This window comes from Felis catus, chromosome A1 (assembly GCF_018350175.1).
Source record: "Felis catus isolate Fca126 chromosome A1, F.catus_Fca126_mat1.0, whole genome shotgun sequence".
In the NCBI taxonomy this organism is placed as follows: Eukaryota; Metazoa; Chordata; class Mammalia; order Carnivora; family Felidae; genus Felis; species Felis catus.
Window position 1 is genome coordinate 123,596,806 of NC_058368.1, and position 22,406 is coordinate 123,619,211.

Below are 22,406 nucleotides of genomic sequence, written 5' to 3' on the forward strand. Positions count from 1 at the left end.
GCTAATGGTTACTTTTAAAAGTTAAATATTTAGTATGTACACAAGTAAAATTCAGTTTTTATTTAAACTAAAATACTGAGTTCACCTGTATTTGTAGTGCAAGTAACAAATTCATAAAAGTAAGTTTTGAATAGGTCTGTTTTGGTTTTAAAATTCTGAATCCTGGGGGTGCCTGGGTGGCTCAGTCAGTTGAGTGGCTGACTTCAGCTCAGGTCATGTTCTCATAGTCCGTGAGTTTGAGCCCTGTGTTGGGCTCTGTGCTGACAACTCAGAGCCTAGAGTCTGCTTCCAATTCTGTGTCTCCCTCTCTTTCTGCCCCTCCCCTGCTTACTCTGTCTGTCTCTGAAAAATAATAAACATTAAAAAAAATTTTTTTTAATAGAATTCTGAATCCTGTATTGATACATTTATTTTAGAGGAAAATTCTCAGGCTGATTTTTTTTTCCATTTAAATAAAAACTGACATGATTTTACTGCTCATTAAATCTTTCATATCTAGAGATCATGAGGGTAATTTGGATGAAAGTTGCCTTAGAGTAAAGTAACAGTGTGTCTTTGAAATTTGTTGCTGTATAACTTTTCTAAAAGTTATTAACTTTGTTTTCTCAAAATGAAATGGAAATACTGTTTCCATTGTCATGGGACTCTTATGCTGTGTGAGAAGGTTCAGTCTGGAGCTACTCCAGAGGCTGTAATTGTAGAGTACATTGTGCTTTTAGTGATTTAGTCTCCCACTTTTCTACTGGGTAAATTCACGGTAAGAACCATAGTAGTTTTCAGTAGGGATTTGTAGCTAAAAATATTTGTGTAAAGTGGCCTGCATTTCTAATTAATGAGCTTGGGATAAGATAATTTTAGATTACTTACCAATAAAGTGACTCTGAATTCCAAGGTATATTTGTTTTTTTTTTTCAGAGCGTGGTGTTGTATGGGAAGAAACTATTATTTTGCTTCCTGACAATGTCCACTATGTCTTTCTTTCGGCTACTATTCCAAATGCCCGACAGTTTGCTGAATGGATTTGCCATTTGCATAAACAGGTATTTTCTTTGTTTTTTGAAGTCTTCAATACTTAAAACGTTAAGTTGTGATTGCTATCTTATATACTTTGTTCTTGATACCGCCCTAGAATTAAGAAAAGCTTTTAATTGAAATTACTTCTCAAGTCAACCAAGCTCATCAGAATCAACCGACTAGCTTTTTACAAGCGTGTATTTTTTTTTTAAGTTTATTTATTTATTTTGAGAGAGACAGAGCATGAGTGGGGGAGGGGCAGAGAGAGATGGGAAGGTAGGGAGAGAGAATCCCAAGCAGGCTCTGCGCTGTCAGCATGGAGCCCAGCGCAGGGCTCAAACTCACAAAACCGTGATACTATGACCTGAGCCGAAACCAAGAGTTGGAAGCTTAACCAGCTGGGCCACCCAGGTGCCCCTTAAGTTTGTATTTCTGAGTGCCATCTTAACCCAATATATCAGCATCTCCCGGAGTAGGGTCTTGGGAGCTCTGACTTTTAAAAGCTCCCAAGTTGATCCTGGTGGTCTGCCAGGTTTGGAAACTAATGCATTTATTCATAGAGTGAGCCCTCTGAGAAGAGAATTTCCTCTAAGACCTCAGTACCAGGAAAAAGCTGGGCATTTCCTGAGCATGTGATATGATTTTTCTGTGAACACAGTCACATGTTTTCCTTTTGCTTTTGTGGTCCAACTTTTGCAGCAGTATAGGGCCTTATGGCAAACATTTGTTTATGTGTACTAAATTTATTCTTGGTTTTGTTTTCCTGCCCTCATTTTTCCTTTGTACCAATATTCTTACAAAGTATTATCTGTTCATAAGGTCTCTAATTGTGTTTTTCTAACACCTATGTTGCTTCTGTACAATAGAAACCTAGTGGATCTTCAACCTGCTGATTTAGTAAAGCTTTGAAAACTCACTTTGGGTCAGAAAAGTCCCATTTACCTCAGGGAGCATTCTGTTTCACCATACCACTGCAGTGTAGTAACAGGCGTCTTCTTTAATTTTAGTATCACAAGTCTAGGGTATGAATCCAAGGTCTTTATTGAAATTCAAATCATATATCTGGCCCTAATGAGGGTATTGATAAAATTGAATAGATGGTAATGTCATTTGAGAGCTGATTTTTCCACATTTTTCTCTTGCCTTGTTTTAAAAATTTTTAGTTTTTCTCTTTTGGGGATGTTGAATTCAAAAGTGTATTTCCCCAAGGTCTTTTACTTAGATCAAATACACAGTATTATTTTGAAGAAATTAAATATTACATGCCTAATTGTTTTTCATTGTTTTTACAGCCTTGTCATGTAATTTACACAGATTATCGGCCGACACCATTGCAGCACTACATTTTTCCAGCAGGGGGAGATGGCCTGCACCTTGTGGTTGATGAAAATGTAAGGGAGTAATGGTGATTCTTAATCTGTAGTGTCAGGGTAGAAGTTCATTTTTTCTTTCTCGAGTAGTTTTATAGTCCAGAATTGTTGGGTTTGTGTGTACTTGTATTTCAGAAATTATATTTAAGACTTGTGTTTGGTTCTCTGTTTCTCTTGTGCATGAATTAAGATTTTTCTTCTTTCCCAGTATTTTAAAATGCCTGGAGAATAGGGACTTAGGATGTGTTTCAGATATGTTATGTTTTGCTTTACCCCCTTTTAATACCTCTTTATCACCTTTTATTGTACCTTACACACAACTTTATTTTGTATTTTTTGTTTTACAATTTTTTTAATGTTTATTTTTGAGAAAGCACGCCTGTGAGCAGGAGAGGGGCAGAGAGGGAGAAAGTGGATCCCAAGCAGGCTCCAGGGTCATTGCCCACAGGGGGCTCATCTCATGACAGTGAGATCATGACCTGAGCTGAAATCAAGGGTCAGATGCTTAACTGAGTGAGCCACCCAGTGTCCCTGTACAACACGTTTTAACTCTTTTATTGACCTTTGTTATCATTATCGTATTAAATTATTTTTATTTTGAGGAAGGTTTGTTTGGAGGTATGAAAAATGTTTGGATTTTGGTTAAATCTTATTGAAGTAATGTAGAAAAATATTTGATTCCAGGGTGACTTCAGAGAAGATAATTTTAATACTGCAATGCAAGTACTTCGAGATGCTGGTGATTTGGCAAAAGGAGATCAGAAGGGGCGAAAAGGAGGAACAAAAGGTAATTTGAAATTTTGTTAACTTTTTTCCCTCAGGAAGCTGTATAAAGATCTAGATAGTAAATGATAAAATTGGATAAAGGTTCATCTCTTTTTTCTATATGACATTAATTGAGATATAATTCACATACTATACATTTCATCCATTAAAATGTACAATTTAATGGTTACTGGTATATTAACAGAATTATGCAATCATTAACATAGTTTTTTTTTATTGAGATATAATTCATATACCATAAAAATCACCTTTTTTAAGTGTACAAGTCAGTGTATTTTAGTATATTCACAAACTTGTGCAACTACTATCTAATTCCAGAACATTTTCATTAACTCAGAAGGAAACCCTGTATCCATTAGCAAGTATTCCTCATTTTTCCTCACCTCTTCCCGCACCCCTCGGCCTTAGGCAGTCCCTAATCTACCTTCTATTTCTTTTTTCCTTTTTGAACATTTCATATAAGTAGAATCACAATTTGTGTGTTTTTTTGCAGCTTCTTCTTTCACTTAGCTTGTTTTCAAGGTTCATTCATTCTGTAGCATATGTCAGTACTTCATTCCTTTTACAGTCAAACGACATTTCATTATATGAATATGCCACATTTTATTTATTTGTTATCAGTTGTTGAACATTTTGGTTATTTCTCTTTATTGCTTATTGTGAATAGTGCTGTAAATATTTGTGTTCTGTAAGTTTTTATGTAAGCATAGGTTTTCTTTTCTCACTGAGCATATACCTAGCAGTGGAATTGTTGAGTCATATGGTATTTCATATGTTTAAATTTTTGAATAACTGCTAGATTATTTTCCAAAGTGGCAGCTCCATTTTACATGCCCATCAGAAGGGTCTGAAGTTTCTATTTCCTCCACATCCCTGCTAGTATTTACTGTAATCTATGTGAATATAGTCATCCTAATGGAATAAAGTGGTATCTGAGGGTGGTTTTGATTTACATTTGTCTCATGGCTAATGTGGTGTTCATTTATCTTTTCATGTGCCTATTGGCTATTTGTATATCTTATTTGGAGAAATACTCAAAATCTTTTGCCAATTGAAAAATGCAATTGTCTTGTTGTTGAGCTATAAGGATTCTTTGTATACTCTGGATAGTAGACCCTTATCTATATTTTCCCATTCTGTGGTAATGTGGTCTTTTCACTTTTTGTTGGTGTCTTTTGGGGCCCCTGGGTGGCTCAGTTGGTTAAGCGTCTGACTTTTGATTTCCACTTAGGTCATAATCTCATGGTTTGTGAATTTGAGCCCCACATCGGGCTCCACACTGACCTTGTGGAGCCTGCTTGGGATTCATATTCTCTCTCTCTCTCTCTCTCTCTCTCTCTCTCTCTTTCTCTCTCTCTCTCTCTCTTTCTCTCTCTCTCTCTCTCTCTTTCTCTCTCTCTCTCTCTTTCTCTCTCTCTCTCTCTTTCTCTCTCTCTCTCTCTCTCTCTCTCTCTCTCCTCTCTCTCCTCTCTCTCTCTTCTCTCTCTCTTCTCTCTCTCCTCGCTCTCTTTCTCTCTGCCCTTCCCCTCCCCCCTTCAAAACAATGTTTTTAATTTTGATGAAATCCAGTTTATGTTTTTTTTTCTTTTGTTATATATCATACCTAAGAATGCTTTGCCTAATATCATATCTTGGAGATTTACTTCTATATAGTTTTTAAGAATTTTATAGTTCTGTATTTTATGTTTAGGTCTATAATCCATTTGGAGGTAATTTTTACATATGTTTATATACTCTTTTTGCAGGACCATCAAATGTGTTCAAGATTGTGAAGATGATTATGGAAAGAAATTTTCAACCTGTAATTATTTTCAGCTTTAGTAAGAAGGATTGTGAAGCCTATGCACTTCAGATGACCAAATTAGATTTTAACACAGGTACTATGTAATTTCAGCATAGTTTTAATGTTACGTGTAAATGAGTGTATATCTGTTTCTAGTAAGAAGATCAATATGTTGTGATTAATCTATTGTGTATTGCTAGGATATGCAGTTCCCCCTACAGTCACAGTAACAAGTACTCATTACCTTTGTAAAATCTTTAAAAAGACCTTGTTTTATTCTTTCCTTCCTTTCCTTTCTTTTGTTTTCTTTTACTGGGAGGTTTAAAGTACATTGCTCTGTGTAAAATCCAAAGACCCTTACTGAAAAATACTAGAATTATATTCCCTTATACTTCATTGCCATAAGCTCCTTTGCTTTGGGGATTTTCTGTGTGACTACGTAAGGTTAGGTTTCTTGGTCAGATCACTTTCTATATAGAAAGTGCTGTGGTTTCGGGGCGCCTGGTTGGCTCATTTGGTTAAGTGTCCAGCTTCGGCTCATGTCATGATCTCACAGTTCATGGGTTCGAGCCCCACGTTGGGCTCTGTACTGACAGCTCAGAGCCTGGAGCCTGCTTCGGATTCTGTTCTCTTTCTCTGCCCCTCCCTGCTCACACTCTGTCTTCTCTCTGTCTCTCAAAAATGAATAAATGTTAAAAAAGAAAACAAAGTATTGTGCTTCATTCTTCTGGAAATCCAAACCAGGAAGGCTTGCCCTTTTTAACCGTGGTATAATCTTTTGAATAAAGTAGTTACTTATATTTAATTAATAAATTATTCCCACATATTATCTGTAAATGTAACTCAAAGTCACACAGCTAGGTAGTAGCACAGCCTATCCAAAATTCAGCATACTGAATACCAGCCCATTTATTATTCATTTCATCCTTTTACATATGTAATCTTGTATTGTGAGGAGTGAATAATATCCTCAGTCATCCAAAATCAAATGTCATTTGTATTGCTTTCATTACCAAGGCACAGAACTAAACCCATGCATTTTAGGGCTGTTTTTTTACTTATCCATAAGCAAAGTGATAATAACAGATAACCCACATAAACTCCTAAAGTTAGTAATATTTTATTTTTTAATGGAGAAATTGCTCTGCTTAGAAATGTTTTCTTTTAACTGCTAATGCTGAATTTGCTTAATGTCGCAGGGTCATATATTTAATTGAGCAAATATATATTGGCTTCCTATTATTTAGTAGATGCTATATGCGAAGGCAGTATAAAGGTTAAGAGCATATGTTTTGGAATTGCTCCTCTAACAGTTAATAGCAGTTTCCATCATTTGGAGTTAGTCTCACTTTCCTCAGTAGTGGATAATAATAATCCCTGTGATCTATAATTGTTAGTCTTAAATATTGGATATATGGCACTTAGTGTAGTTTTTGTTATTTTTATAAGATAGTACTTTTATTCATGGATAAATTCTGTTAGCTATATTTTGAAGGGCAATGAATTTTATTAAATGGTAATTTTTATCCACTTTCCCTTTTGACTGCCTTAAATACTCTTTTATTCTTTATATATTTTTTTATTCTTTGCAGTGTGTGAGGTTTTTTTTTTTTTTTTTTTTTTAACGTTTATTTATTTTTGGGACAGAGAGAGACAGAGCATGAACGGGGGAGGGGCAGAGAGAGAGAGGGAGACACAGAATCGGAAGCAGGCTCCAGGCTCTGAGCCATCAGCCCAGAGCCCGACGTGGGGCTCGAACTCACGGACCGCGAGATCGTGACCTGGCTGAAGTCGGACGCTTAACCGACTGCGCCACCCAGGCGCCCCTACAGTGTGTGAGGTTTGGTATCACTGATTCATTTAGATATTTATGTACCTTTGAATTTTTTCTTAGATGAAGAAAAGAAGATGGTTGAAGAAGTATTCAGTAATGCCATTGACTGCTTGTCTGATGAAGATAAAAAACTCCCTCAGGTATGATTTAGTGTCCCTAAGTGTGGGTATTAAGTGTGGTAGGGTACTTTCACTTTGCATTTCTTGGTTTTGTTACTATATATTGCACTGTTTATGCACTGCTTTAAATATGTTGCGTTGTACCCAGAAATAATACCTTGATTTTTATTTTACACCTCTGAAAAGATGACAAAAGGAAAGATTTGCTCCATAAGGGAACTAAAAACTAGCATGGTCTGGAAATTACTGCTTCAGTTCCTAATACTACAGAATTATTAGTGCTAGTTAATAAATTTCTTTATTTTATTTAGAGAGAGGGAGGGAGGGAGAGAGCAAGTGCCTGTGCAAGGGGGAGGGGCAGAGAGAGAGAGAGAGAGAGAGAGAGAGAGAGAGACAGAGAGAGAGAGAATCCCAGGCAGGCTCTGCATGTCAGCAAGGAGCCTGACATAAGCCTTAAACTCAGGAACCAGGAGATGATGACCTAAGCTTGAAGATCAAGAGTAGGACACAACTGACTGAGCCACCCATGTACCCCAAGTCACTAAATTTCTTAATTCATAGGACTACGAAACAAAACACCTAATGAAAATCATGTGTTTAGCAAGGAATTTAATGTCTACTCTGCTTTTAATCCAGTGGCTTCTCTTTTGACTATTAGAAATGCCTGGAATTTCTAAAATCTACTTATGACTAGGTGCCCCTCTCAGAGGTTCTGGTTTCATTGGTCTGGTGTGTGTTGTGGTTGTTAGAATCTCAGAAGCTCTTCAGGTGATTCTAATGTGCATCCAAACCTGAGAACTCCTGTAGTATGACCTAATATATGAAAATTTTGTTTTGTGAAAAGAAAGTTCAGAGGTCAATCATACTCTGCTTATAAATGATTGCTCTGATATATAAGGGATTTATGGTAAAACTGCAGTAGGATGTTTAAAATAGTATTTAACTTACAAGATTTTCTTGTAATTTCTCTTCCAACCTGAATTACTAGTATTTGAGGGCTGAGCTATGTCTTGATACATTTTTGTTACCTTAGCATAGTTCTAATAGTAGACATGTAATGCCATTTGTTAAAGTGCTAACGAGGATGAATTCTTCAGTAATTCAATTGTTTTTAGGTGAAGTACATATTTATATAGAGTATGCCTTGTGTTTATTTATTTATTTTTAGTAGGAACTGGCTATTATTTTTTTAAGTTTATTTTGTGCAGATATAAATGTCCTTATGACTTAGTTTTTGGGGACAAGGTGAAGTGATGCTGGAAAATTTGAAAGAGGCAGCAGTGCATATATGAATTTTATTTAAAATATATCATTCACGTTAAGGAAAGCTAGGACAGAATTATGTTGAGTTTTGAGTTTAATAATCTGGGAATATGGGTTAAGTTTTGGCTTTTATTCTGAAAAGGTTATATAACATTTCTTTGAACAGCCTTCTTTCTTGATCACACATTTTTCTTACTTCGGTTTAACATTTTTGATGTCCCTTTTCTGTACATTATTGAAAAATAAACATTGTTCCAAACATAGGTCGAACATGTACTTCCTCTTTTGAAGCGGGGAATTGGTATTCACCATGGTGGCTTACTTCCTATTTTGAAAGAAACTATAGAAATTCTCTTTTCTGAAGGATTGATAAAGGTATGATTTTATTTTTATTTATTATGCCTTAGAATTGTGTCATATGGACAGTTTGAAAATTATTATTATTTTTAAGTAGGCTCCACACCCAACATGGGGCTTGGACTCACGACCCTGAGATTGAGCTGCTTGCTCGATTGACTGAGCCAACCAGGTGTCCCAACAGTTTGAGAATTATTTAGAACACTGTTTCTAGGCAGCTTTACATATATGTACATACATATGAATGTATAAAATATTTAAAAAAATGTTTAAAAGTAAATATTTACATATATATGTTTTTAAACTAGGTCCTGTGGAATGACTTAAATACTGAAGTTGATTTTTATATGTAGTGTTATACTTCATTCAGGTTTATAGGTAAAATTTTATTGGTTTTTCTTCCTATTATTCAAGTAAGAAATGGTAACACTATACAATGTGGGGTTTTTCAGAAGGTGCTATTTAATTATCAGAAATGGAATTGATTCTTAGTGGACTCCTTTCTATATACAGATTAAAACAATTAGAAAAGACAGGAGAATTGCTGGTAGACTTACAAAGGAGTTCTTCAGGATATGCTATTTTAAACTGCAGGGAGTCTAACTTAATTTTAAAGGTTATGTTGATGTTTGTACCCAAAAATAAGGTGTTAAAAATGGGAAACAAATTCAAAATGTAGTCATAAACCTGCATATGACTCATAAGTTACTTTATGTTTAATATTCAGGTTAGAATTTTAAAAATCAGATTTATGAGAATCTCAGCACTAAGTAGAACATTTAAAAAGTCACATTTAAGAACATAACTTAGGAATTTTAGATAGAAAATTGGTTACTATTTATACCTGGGTTCTGGTAAGGCCCTGTTGATGTTCTTTTGTTGATTATTGTTGAGGCTTATTTTAAAGAATCTTTTCTTAAAAATTTAAGTGATATTTGGTGGTGGTAAAAGTCAAATAGAACGATTGCAAATAAAGCAAAAAATGGAAGACCATATTCCCCTTCACTTCTCAGGAATACCCATTCACATAGATACAAATAATACAGGACTTTTCTTTAATTTTATTTCTTTATTTTGAGAGGGAAACAGTGCGAGAGAAAGAGAGAGAGAGGAAGAGGGAGGAAGCATTAGTGGGGGAGGGAGAGAAAAGGGAGAGAGAATCCTCAGGAGGCTCCTCATTGTCAGTTCAGAGGCTGATGTGGGGCTCGAATTCACAAATCATGAGATCACGACCTGAGCTGAAATGAGGAGTCATTTAACTGACTGAGTCACCCAGACACCTGATGACTTATATTTTAGACAAAAATTATACTACCCATGTTATTAGATTTTGTCATATGCATAGCTTTTCATTCTTTTTAACAAGTGAATGGCATTCTTTTGAGTTGATGAAATAAGATTTTTTAATTTTCATTTCTATTGGTGAAAATTTATATTGATAATACTTCAGTGACTTCACTTGTATGTATACATCTTTGTGTGCTTAAACCATACAGTTTTTTGTGTGGTCCAGTTTTTGTTGGTAAAGTCTTAAAAGTGAACTTAGCCAGTAACTCTCTTCTCCCCTCAGAGATCCTGAAGATGGCTCCAAAACTGTGGTATCATTAGTTGGAGAGCCAGGAAATGTGACTTTCTGTGTTTAGAAAAGTAATCTACAGCCTCATGCTTTGTACATTAACCGGTAGTATCTTCTTCAAGTTAGCACCACTGGAATTTAGGAAAGACTTTTCTTTTCCCTAAATTAAAAAATTTCGGGGATGCAAGGGACATTAGATACTATTTAATCATTTTATATTTAAAATACTGAAACACATCTGGGACTAGTATGTGGTCTTATTTTTGCAATCTCTAATAACTAATTTTGAAAAGTAATGTTTTGTTTGTACTTGAAAATTACAAAACTAGTTTTTTAGCTTAATGTACATGTTTAATCATGTAAATTTTTCATTTATTTAGGCCTTATTTGCCACAGAGACTTTTGCCATGGGAATTAATATGCCAGCTAGAACTGTTTTATTTACAAATGCCCGAAAATTTGATGGGAAAGATTTCCGATGGGTAAGTAAAATAATTAACATGTTGAAATAATTTTTTTTAACATTTATTCATTTTTGAGAGATAGAGCACAAGCAGGGAGGGGCAGAGAGAGAGACACACACACAGAATCCAGAGCAAGCTCCAGGCTCTGAGCTGTCAGCACAGAGCCCGACACGGGGCTTGAACCCACAAACTGTGAGATATGACCTGAACCGAAGTCATACCCTTAACTAGCTAAGGCACTCACGTGCCCCAATGTATTGAAATAATTTTTATTTTACCATTTGTTTTACCTAAAGTGATTTGGGCTTATATAATCTTTGAGATTTTCAGTTATAAATCTGAAGAATTTGCACCCGAGCCAATAAGTGAGTTCATCAACATTACACTTGAGATCCTTCACTTCTATCCATTAGCCAAAAACAAAAACCGCTCTTGATGAAAGAGTTTGATGATGAGGGATGAGTGTGCAGATGATTCGTGAATGCTTGAAAACATTTAAAAAAAATTTTTTTAATGTTTATTTTTGAGAGAGACGGAGTATGAGTAGGTGAGGGCAGAGAGAGAGGGAGGCGCAGAATCCGAAGCAGGCCCCAGGCTCCGAGCTGTCAGCGCAGAGCCTGACGTGGGGCTTGAACCCACAAACCATGAGATCATGACCTGAGCCAAAGTCAGACTTTTAACTGACTGAGCCACCCAGGCGCCCTTAAAGCATTTAAATATATCTAGAATGTTCATTTTTTAAAGTTTAGGGTATTTAAAGCACCCAGTCTGTACTGACTGCAGTTGCACCTCATTATTTAATCTTTGACTTTTAAAATAGAAGTTTTAATAGGTTTAGACGTAATGTCTTCTAAGGCACAAGAAAGGAGAGAAAGGTGGAATCATGTGTAAAACAGTGAATTTGGATAAAAAGTAAATTCTTAATCAGGGACAAGGAACCCATTCAGTAAACAGTTCCTGAATTTAAACTTTGTTAAAGTTAAACCCAATCTCTAAATAAACTTAGTTAGCAGAATATAATAAAATGTTGTGTTACGGATTCTAAGAAGTTACGTACAGAAGGATAAAGCATATGAATATGAAAGAAGACACTTCATAGAGAGGGCAATCCTTATACTTAGAAACAGCAGCAAATGGTTACTTACCCAGTACACAGGGGAGCTTCCCAGGGGTGAAAAGCAGGTAGAAGAGAAATTTCTAGTTTGAGTTCCAGTACAAGCCAAGAAGACTCAGGTAAATTGGGTTTTGAGAAATTTTTCAGTAGTCAGCTATTTCTTCACTTAACCTTTTGTCCTTGAAAGTGATTTTTTTCTGCTTAGAGAAGTTTCTGGCAGTAATTACTAATCATCAAAACACTGAAAAGCACTCACGGTAGAATTGTAAAGGCAAGGCATTTTTTTTTTTTTAATTTTAAAATTTATTGAATGCTATACAAAAGAAATAGAAGTACAGTGAGATAGGTGCCATTTCTCTTTAGAAATTTTTACATAGTATTCAGAAACTTTCTCTAACCTGTAACTTTTTAAAATTAAACTTTTAAAAATTCCTATAGAATGTGATTTGTCTGTAAAGCAGTTAAAAGCTTCATGTTTTATATTTTAAAATAGTGTAAGTTTTAAAAATCTTTATAATTTATCAGTTTAAAATTAGTTAAGTCTCCAAATACAATTGATGCCACAAGAAAATGTGTAAATAAGTGTTTTGCGAGTTTACATTCTTCTTGGCATCTCAAGGACTCTAGGGTAAGACTGCAGTGTATAATAGATTATTGAACTCAAGAAAGCAGGCTTGATGAGTCAGGATCATTTTATTAAACCTGAAAATCATAACCAACCATAATCTTGTAATGATACTCTTGGGCCTTACAGAAATTCGCTTGGATTGCCTTTTCAGAACGTTCTTATCAGATCTTTTTTTAAAAAGGATTGGCTTTTTTGTTATGTTTTTCTCGTGCCTTTGTTGCTCCCTGGTTGTTAGGTCTGTTTTTGATGCTGTCATTAATATGCATTCTTGTAGCATACTGGTTCTTAACTCTTTGAGTCAGATATTTTTTGAGAATCTGAAAACAGTGGGCCCTTTCCATCAGAGAATAGTATAGAGACACTTACAGATAAAACTTTGTCCATTCTCTCTGTGGTTGAATGTCACCCTGAAATGACTTCTAACCTTTCTCCATTAGGTTCTATTCTTAATGGTGAATGGACTCTCCTGAATTCTAAGAATGTATACCAAAAAATAAGAACTGTACTTGAAAAATAAGTTTATATTAATCTAATTTTGCAAATTAAGAAAGTTTATTACAATCAAGTAAAAATTGGTATTTAGTAGAGTTTGAGTCTTTGTTTACTTTCTTATTTCTTAGATTCTGCTATTCCAGAACGTCTAGCTCAAAGATGTTTTTTATGTCCATGGATTAGCCAATCTTTACCTCTAACTATGGTGTATGTGATCATTTTGCAGCTAAACATTCTTTTTTTTTTTTATGTTCACATATTCATTTTTGAGAGGGAGAATGCATGGGGGAGGGGGGCAGAGAGAAAGGGAGACAGAGGATCTGAAGCAGGCTCTGTGCTGGCAGCAGAGAGCCCATAGTGGGGCTTGAACTCATGAACTGTGAGATCATGACCTGTGCCAAAGTTAGATGCTTAACCAGCTAAGCCACCCAGGTGCCCTTGTAATATTTGCATTTTTGTGTTTTCACTTAAACTCCTAAAAGGTGATTTTTTCAATCACATTCCCTTTTTTGGAATGTGTTAACTTGTGTTTTGTGTATTTTTCTGATTTAAGAATATGTTTTTCAGCAGGTTTTCTCCTAAACTCTGTGTTTTTAATTATGTTCACTCAGATTTCCTCTGGTGAATACATTCAGATGTCTGGTCGAGCTGGAAGGAGGGGAATGGATGATAGAGGAATTGTGATTCTTATGGTGGATGAAAAGATGAGCCCAACGATTGGAAAACAGCTACTTAAGGTAACTGAGTTAAGATTCTGTGGCCTCACCAGGAATTTGAGAAACTTATTTCAGGAGGTACCTTGAAATTAGTTGTGTCAGTTCCAATACCTTTCTAAGTAGATGAGTTAATCTACTAAACCATTTGTGCTTGAAAGGTAGAAGACAGTAACTGCTCAAAGTGCTGTACCCTACTTTTGTACCCTACTTTCTGTTATAATAAGTAAAGATCCAACTCATGTGAGGGAGGGAATGTAAAGATCCCCACAGAAGACAGAAATATTTACTTTGCCCTCCCAATTTAAGACACTTTCCCTAACTGCCTTCTCCACTGAACAAATTGCTCTTCCTGAGTAGGGCACATGCTCTCAGTATTTTAGGCCATTACCTTCCCCTAGCTTTGTAACTCCACATGGCTTAATAAATTAATTCTGCAGTCTAGCATTCTAATGCTATTGATGGATCATAAATATCCCAACAAACAAAAGTTCAACTTTTAAGCTTTTTTCAAATTAGCCTGTTCATTTTGCGTGTTTAGTATTTTTGTTTTGGATTGTCTTAAGGGTTTTATTTTTGTTTTATCTTGGAGAACTTCTATGGGAAGTTTGGCCTGGTTGCTTTCCTTCTCCTCCATGCAGTAAGAACTTATTAAAAAAATTCCTAGAGAAAACTGTTAGTAAGATGGGAAACTCAACATTAATTAAAAATATAAAATTAACTGGCAGATCATTAGCTAAAGCTTCAAAACTTGTTAATTTCATACATGGGTCATTATCTCTGAAATGGACCCTTTTCAGTTTCTAAGACTTGGGAACAGCAAGCAAGGAGAATTTGAGATATGGGTGTGGGAGGTCTTATATGCTAAAGCAAATATATGTAAGAGTATATGTTTTTTTTATTTGAAGACAAAGTTTATCTGTACATATTCATAGCCATCATATGGTGTTTTAAAGATTACCACTTGGAAACCTGTTTTTAAGTGTCCATGTAGCTTTAGTTCTTCATGTAGAGAAAATGACACAAGATTAGAAATTTGTATTTTTAGTCTTCAAATTGTGCCAGATATAGTAAACATTATTTTTCTTTCCTTGTGATCTATATATGGAAAAAATTGAATCAGGTTGCTAAATAGTAAGAAGCAGGATTTTAATGACAGTATCTGGTTCCTTTAGTACAGATTTTTCATTCCATTTACTTGGCATTTCTGCATGTAAAGTGCACCTGTTAAGTTTAAAAGTTCTTTTGTCTTTCATTTCAAAAATTTTGTTGTGGAAAAAATATTAATTCTTGAATATTCTGTTGAGATCTACCCTCAACAAATTTTTAAATTTCAAAATATATTATTGTTGACTATAGGTACACTATCATATGTCATATCTCTGGAGCTTACTTATCTTGCTTGACTGAAAGTTTATGACTTTTGATTAGTAATTAACCTTTTATACCCCACCTCAGTTGTTGGCAACCACCATTCTACTATTTGATTCCATGAACTTGACTATTTCAGAAAAATCATATTTGTGGATTCATGCAGTATTTATCTTTCTGTGGCTTATTTCATTTAGTATGATGTCCTCAAGTTCATGTTGTCACATATTGCAGAATTATTTTCTTTAAGGCTCAATTGTATTCCATTTTATGTATATACCACCTTTTTTTTAATCCATTCACCTATTGATGGACATTTAGATTATTTCCACATCTTGGCTATGTGAATAGCACTGCACTGAACATAGGAGTGTTAGTATCTGGTCACCATTTTAATTTTGATTCTTTTGGTTAAATACCCAGAAATAGAATGCCAGATCATATGTAGTTCTTATTTTTTTTTTTTAATTTTTTGAGGAATATCCATTCTGACCATTGTAGTACGCAAGAGTTCCCATTTCTCCATCATTTTTATTTTAATGTTTATTTTGAGAGAGAGAGAGAGAGTTAGGGAATGGCAGAGAGAGAGAGGGAGAGACACAGAATCTGAAGCATGCCCTGGACTCTGAACTGTCAGCACTGAGCGTGAGACAGGGCTTGAACTGACGAGCCATGAGATCATGACTTGAGCTGAAGTCAGATGCTTAACCGACTGAGCCACCCAGGCGCCCCTTTCCATCATTTCTTTCTTTTTTTTTTTTTTTTTTTTAATTTTTAAAAATATCCATCCATTTTGAGATTGAGTGAGAGAGAGAGAGAGAGACAGAGGACAAGCAGGTGAGGGGCAGAAAGAGAGGGAGACACAGAATCCGGAGCAGGCTCCAGGCTCTGAACTGTCAGCATAGAGCCTGACACAGGGCTCAAACCCAGGAACCGCAAGATCATGACCTGGGCCAAAGTCACATGCCCAACCAACTGAGCCACCCAGATGCCGCTCCATCATTTCTTAAATTAACTCTTTAAAGCAGGTTTATTGAGATATTATTCACATTGCATACATTAATCAATATTCCTGATTTTTAATATATTCACGGTTTTGCCACCATCATTACAATCAGTTTGGGAATATGTTTATCAGCCCAAAAAGAAATCTTATATCCATTCAATCACTCCCCATTTCCTTCCTTTTTCATTTCCCCTAAGCAAACCACTAACCTATTCTTTGTCTCTATAGACTTACCTATTCTAGGCATTTCATATAAATGTATTCAGATAATATGTGATGTTTTGTATCTGGCATTTCTTTAGCATAATATTTTCAAGGTTTAGCCATATTGCAATATGTACCAGGTCTTCATTCCTTTTTATTGATGAATATTGTTCCATTGTGTGGATTTAGTACAGTTTATCCCTTTATCAGCAGATGTATATTGAGGTTGTTTGTACATTTTGGCTATTGTGAATAATGCTGCTATGAATGTTTCTTTACAGGTTCTTAGGTGAACTTGTTTTTACTTCTTTTCCATATATACCTACGAGTGAAATTGCAACGTCATATGTAATTCTATGTTTAACCTTTTGAGGACTTGGCAGACTGTTTTTCCTCAGCAGGTGTACCATTTTACAGTCTTACCAGCAAAGTATGAGGATTGTAATTTCTTTGCATTCTAGCCAACACTTGTTATTACCTGTTCTTTTGATTTATAATCATACTAGTGAATGTTGTACTAGTGGTACCTCTCACTTAGAATACTGTATAGTTTGACTTGTTGAAAGGGTATAGTACCTGCTTATTGATAATATTGCAGTTACATAAGCAAATATGTGTCTACATTTCTAGGTTTCTGGACACATTTATTGAGACTAACTACCCTACTACTTTTTTTGTCCCCTAGGATTTTTTCAGGTAGTTTTACTATTGTTAAAGAATTTGTAGGCAACTTATTAGAACAATAGCAACTAATAGTTTTAGAACATTTTACATATTTTAGGCATGGAAATAATTACTGGTACTATCCCAATTTTATAAATAAATAAGGCATACAGAAATATTAAGAATTTTTTCCAAAGTCATTTTGTTGTTAAATGGCAAATCCTGCTTTTAAAGTAAGGCAATGTGATTTCAGAGTCCATTCTCCTAACCACCATGTGCTACTACTGCTTCTCAGTACTTCATGCAAATAGATTGTTCAGTTACTGGCTCAGACAGAATTTGGCATGACAGCACATGCCAAATTGTTCTTTTGACAAACTTTTTTTTTTTTTTTTAATATTTATTTTTGAGAGAGACAGAGTGTGAGCCAGGGAGGGGCAGAGAGAGAGAGAGGGAGACACAGAATCCGAAGCAGGTTCCAGGCTGTGAGCTGTCAACACAGAGCCCGACGTGAGGCTTGAACTCACAAACTGTGAGATCATGACCTGAGTCAAAGTCAGATGCCTAACTAACTGAGCCACCCAGGTGCCCAATTCTTTTAACATACTTAATACAGTATATGAACTTATAAATCATTATAACCTTAGGTCTGTTTTATTTTCCTTTAAATGTCAATAATTGAGATTCACCCTTAAGTAATAGGATTTTACTGAATGGAATGTTTATTTTCTCAAGTAATAATTAAAATACATAGATTATTCAGAGTCACTGTATGTTAAAGGAATTAGTATGCTTTGTACGTTGGTAAAATTTGGATCTGTTTGTCATATTTAATCATTCTTCCTTTTGTTGGGTTAAGTAGCCTTAGCCAGAAAGATGACAGAATACATCTGTTCATTGCTTGTTGGCTAAAGGTTATTTGTTGCAATTTACAGTATCTTAGCATGCATACGCAGTTCTATATTTGTGCATGTAAATCATTTAATGATCTTACATTTAAAATATTTTAGTAATTTCTTTCTTAGCCTCTTTGGCTTGACTAGTTTTCTACCACCCATTATATAAACGTATTCAGCTTCCCAAAATGGCTCTTGTTACAGTGTCCTCTTTTTGTTTATCTAATACCTTCATATCCATTGCCCTTTAAAACTTTTTATTTTATTATGTTTATTTTTTAATGTTTATTTATTTTTGACAGAGAGAGAGACAGAGTGTGAACAAGGGAGGGGCCGAGAGGGAGACATAATCCAAAGCAGGCTCCAGGCTCTGAGCTGTCCGCACAGAGCCGGATGCAGGGCTTGAACCCACAAACCAGGAGATCATGACCCTGATCGGGGTCTGAAGTTGGATGCTTAACTGAGCCACCCAGGTGCCCCCGTTGCCTTTTTTTTTTTTTAAGTATATTTATTAATCTCTACACCTAACGTGGGCTTGAACTCATGACCCCCAGATCAAGAGTTATATACTTTACTGATTGAGCCAGCCGGCTTCCCCTCCATCTGTTGCTTCTTATTTATGGTCAGAGTTTTTATCTATTAGTTCAGATAGAATTTGACATAAGACAGGAGCTTGTTCTTTTTGTATATACTTGATGTGAGCTACAAAAAAAAAACAAAACAACTATTCATTATAATGTTTTCTTAAATGAAAAGTTGGGTAAGACAGAAAGTGTGTGTATAATATCCAGAAAGACTGGTGAATGTATCTTTTATTCTTCAGCAGTTAAGAGATCCTTTACATTTCTCCAGTATAATCACAAAAACATATATATTCCATAATTTCTGAAATGAAATTTCAACTTAATGGTTTCTTACAGAACATATTGTGCTTTTTGTAAGAGACTATCCAGGCTTTCTGCTTATAAACAGTTGTGTGTTCATTTCAACCTGAATTATGTTGTTAACGGCTAAGGAAGATGAAATTTTTTTCCTGGTTTTTCAAAGCTTTTGGAACTTTAGGAAGAACATACCTTGAGTATGTGATTTCTTATGGACCTTTTTTGAAGAAGTGGAAAGACCCATGTTTATGCATTTTCTTCTATCTTCCACTATTATAGTTCAAAAAGCAAAAATAGAGTGGCAATTTTTTATACTCCTTGCCTGAATGAACCATGTACTCTACAATTTCAGAAATCATTAGAAGTAGAATACCATTCGAAAGGTAGTATTACAAATCTGCTTTGGAAAATTGATATGTAGCTCTCTTAATCGTACTACCTTTCAGTGAGCAACTTGTAAACTGAAATAATCCTTAAGGGGAGCCTGGGTGGCTCAGTCAGTTAAGCGTCTGACTTCAGCTCAGGTCATGATCTCACGGTTTGTGAGTTCAAGCCCTGCGTCGGGCTCTGTGCTGACAGCTCGGAGCCTGGAGCCTGCTTCGGATTCTGTGTCTGTCTCTCTCTCTATCCCTCCCTGACTAGTGCTGTGTCTCTCTCTGTCTCTCAAAAATAAATAAATGTAAAATAATGCTTAAAAAACTACTTAGTATTGCCTACCGTTGTTCCAGGTTAAAGTTTAGGTGACCCTTTTATTAGGCTTTCTGTTGATACATGATTTAAAAATTTTATAATTTGGCTGATCAAATTAAATATATAAAAAGTTGAGAAATACTTGATCAGTATTTGAGGGTTCCTATAATTTTAGTAATGTGAATATTGAATATTGAAAAGATAGGGATGTGAAGTAAGTTACAATTTAATTTGCCCTCTAGGAGGATTTTAGCCCACAGACTCCATAAGATGGATCCTCCTACCTCTTTAGCTTGAGCAAGTTTCTTCACATCTCTGAACCTGTTTCTTGTTTAAAATTAAGACAGTAAATTGGTTTTGTTAGGAATATTGTGAATTGAAAACTTACTATTGAAAGTGATTAGTATAGTGATTGGCACATGCTTTGTAGATGTGGTCATTTTTAAACTTGGTGAATCTATTTACATATATACATAGAACAGAAAGTGAATAGTGAGCAGTATATGGCTCAATAGCACAGTGTCTACTAACTCCAATTCGGGAAGGAAAAAGATGGATTTTCACACCAGCAATTAAATACTTGGCCAGAAAGTGTAACCTTATGAAGTGCCTAGAAGGCAGAAAGCTAAACATACTTGGCTTTTATTTTAAGAACAGTATTTTTTTTTTTAATTTTAACGTTTATTTATTTTTGAGACAGAGACAGAGCATGAATGGGGGAGGGTCAGAGAGAGAGGGAGACACAGAATCCGAAACAGGCTCCAGGCTCTGAGCGGTCAGCACAGAGCCTGGCGCAGGGCTCGAACTCACGGACCGTGAGATCATGACCTGAGCCAAAGTCGGACGCTTAACCGACTGAGCCACCCAGATACCCCAAGAACAGTATTTTAAGAACTGCTCTTGGGGTGCCTAGTTGGCTTAGTCGGTTGAGCATCCAACCTTGGCTCTCAGGTTATGATCTCACGTCTTGTAGTTTGAGTCCCGCGTTGGGCTCTGTGCAGACAGCTCAGAGCCTGGAGCCTGCTTCAGATTCTGTGTCTCCCTCTCTCTCTGCCTCTCCCCTGCTTACACTCTCATATCTCTCTCATTCAAAAATAAATAAACATTAAAAAAAAAAAATTAAGAACTGCTGTTCCTAGTCAGTGGATTTTTCCCCCTTCCCTTTCCCAAATCTCAACTGTTTTATCACCTTGTGTTGGTCATTTAAAGGAAATAACTTAATACATTTCTATAGTATTCCTTAACATTGATTAAATTGTTAAGCAGTTTAATTGGCATCTGTATAAATTTATTTGAAAAAGTTACAACATTGACATTTTTTTTTTCCTCTTAGGGCTCAGCTGATCCTCTAAATAGTGCTTTCCATTTGACCTACAACATGGTTTTGAACTTGCTACGTGTAGAAGAAATTAATCCTGAGTACATGTTGGAAAAGTCCTTTTACCAGTTTCAACATTATAGAGCAATTCCAGGAGTAGTAGAGAGTAAGTATAAAATTACTGTAACAGTCTATTTAGCTAGTAGAGTAATAGCATAATTACTGCATTATTGGCTGCTAGGCCATTGTTTATTTTCTGGTTAGCTATATCTTGGTTTTTACATAAAGTGAGTACTACAATCTGATTATTATAACCAACTAGAACATTTTAAAATAAAAGTAAGAAAACTCTGTCAGAATACCTTTATAGTTGGTTCAAATTTAATATCATTTAGTGTTATAGTCATATTACGTTATAGCTCATGTTGATGAATAATGATACAACAAAAAGCCTGGTATATTAAAATTTGACCTGTAAGAAGCATGTGTGTATTAGACTTGCCCTTGTGTGTTTTCTCAATATAAAAGAGTGCCACAGCACAAGTTTATAAATGATTAAGGAAATTTAATACTTCAACTGGGATTTGAGTTCAGCCTTTTTAGAATTTCTAGCTCCTATTATGATAATGCTTTCTGAAGTTCAGAAACTTAAGTGTTCTGTGGTAACTCTTTTCAAGTAGAATTGATTCTTAGAGGATATTTTGGCTGATCATCAGAGCTGATTAAAATCCAAAACAGAGGCAAAGATTGAAAATACTGTTTTGGGTAGATCTTACAAAAATAATACATAGTCATAAAGAAAAAGCCCCCAGAAAATTGAGCAGAAGATAAAGAGGAAAGTTAAAATCACTTGTAACCTCCTACAGAGCCAGCCACAACACTTTGTAGTTCTTCAGTTTTTTTCTTTCTCATACAAATGTTTTTTTTTTAAAGTGGGATTAAGAACATTAGTTCTTCCTTAACCACGGTTGTTATGTGTTCCAAGATTCTCACAGGATACCTGAAGAGTATCCTGAGAGTTGTAACAATATATTGTAATAAAGGTTACGTGAATAAGGTCTCTCTCTCTCTCTCTCTCTCTCTGTCTCTCTTTGTCCCTCCCAACCTCCCACGCCCCACCCCCAAAATATTATACTGTACACACCTTTCTTGTGATGATAAAATGCCTACCTGATGAGGCAAAGTGAGGTAAATGACATAGGCATTGTGATGTAGTGTCAGGCTACTATTGACCTTCTGACAGATCATCTGTTTATAGAACGCATTTGAACACAAGTAACTGAAACTACAGAAAGCAAAACTGTGGATAAGGGGGAAGATGACTGTATACAGTTTTTATAAAAGTAACATTGGTTACATTTATAACTAAATTTACATTTAGTACCTTTTGTTAAATATTTACCTTATGCCTTGGCTTTGTGTCAATACTTTACATTCATTACCAGCTCTGGCTTTTTAAAATTTAATTTCCAGTACTTTTTGAAAGTATGATATTTATAACTACATAACATTTCCATTTTATAAATGTGCTATGATACATTTAACAATAAAGGCAAATTTGAGATACTTTTATATCAGTTCAATTTTTATGTAGCCAAAAGTAAATGAATTTTAATAATGTGCCTTAAAGGAAAAAGGCTTAAAACATCCAACTGTGTTCATTTATTTTTTCTTTTTCTTTTCTTTACCTTTACATGGATGATAGATCATAGTTATTTCTTCTTATGTTAATTTTTCAGGTCTTAAGTAAGAGAGGGTTCTTCATTACAAACTATAAAACTGGAAGGAGCTTTGTGATCATTTTACAAGTTGTTTTAAAGACCTAGCACTCCCTTCTCCCTGAATCCCCGTATCCTTATTGCTA

The 22,406-nt window shown here is 35.2% G+C and overlaps 1 protein-coding gene across 3 annotated transcripts in view; it reads left to right on the forward strand.

The window, feature by feature from the left end:
* Nucleotides 1-22,406, forward strand: part of MTREX (Mtr4 exosome RNA helicase) — a 107,676-nt gene that overhangs the window by 23,780 nt on the left and 61,490 nt on the right. For all 3 annotated transcript variants that reach the window (XM_003980964.6, XM_045060726.1, XM_045060724.1), the window contains exons 8-16: nucleotides 916-1,040; nucleotides 2,307-2,405; nucleotides 3,069-3,171; nucleotides 4,916-5,047; nucleotides 6,848-6,927; nucleotides 8,434-8,544; nucleotides 10,483-10,584; nucleotides 13,412-13,537; nucleotides 20,558-20,708. In XM_003980964.6, the coding sequence (XP_003981013.2) occupies nucleotides 916-1,040; nucleotides 2,307-2,405; nucleotides 3,069-3,171; nucleotides 4,916-5,047; nucleotides 6,848-6,927; nucleotides 8,434-8,544; nucleotides 10,483-10,584; nucleotides 13,412-13,537; nucleotides 20,558-20,708 (1,029 nt within the window). The remainder of the gene's footprint in view (nucleotides 1-915; nucleotides 1,041-2,306; nucleotides 2,406-3,068; nucleotides 3,172-4,915; nucleotides 5,048-6,847; nucleotides 6,928-8,433; nucleotides 8,545-10,482; nucleotides 10,585-13,411; nucleotides 13,538-20,557; nucleotides 20,709-22,406) is intronic.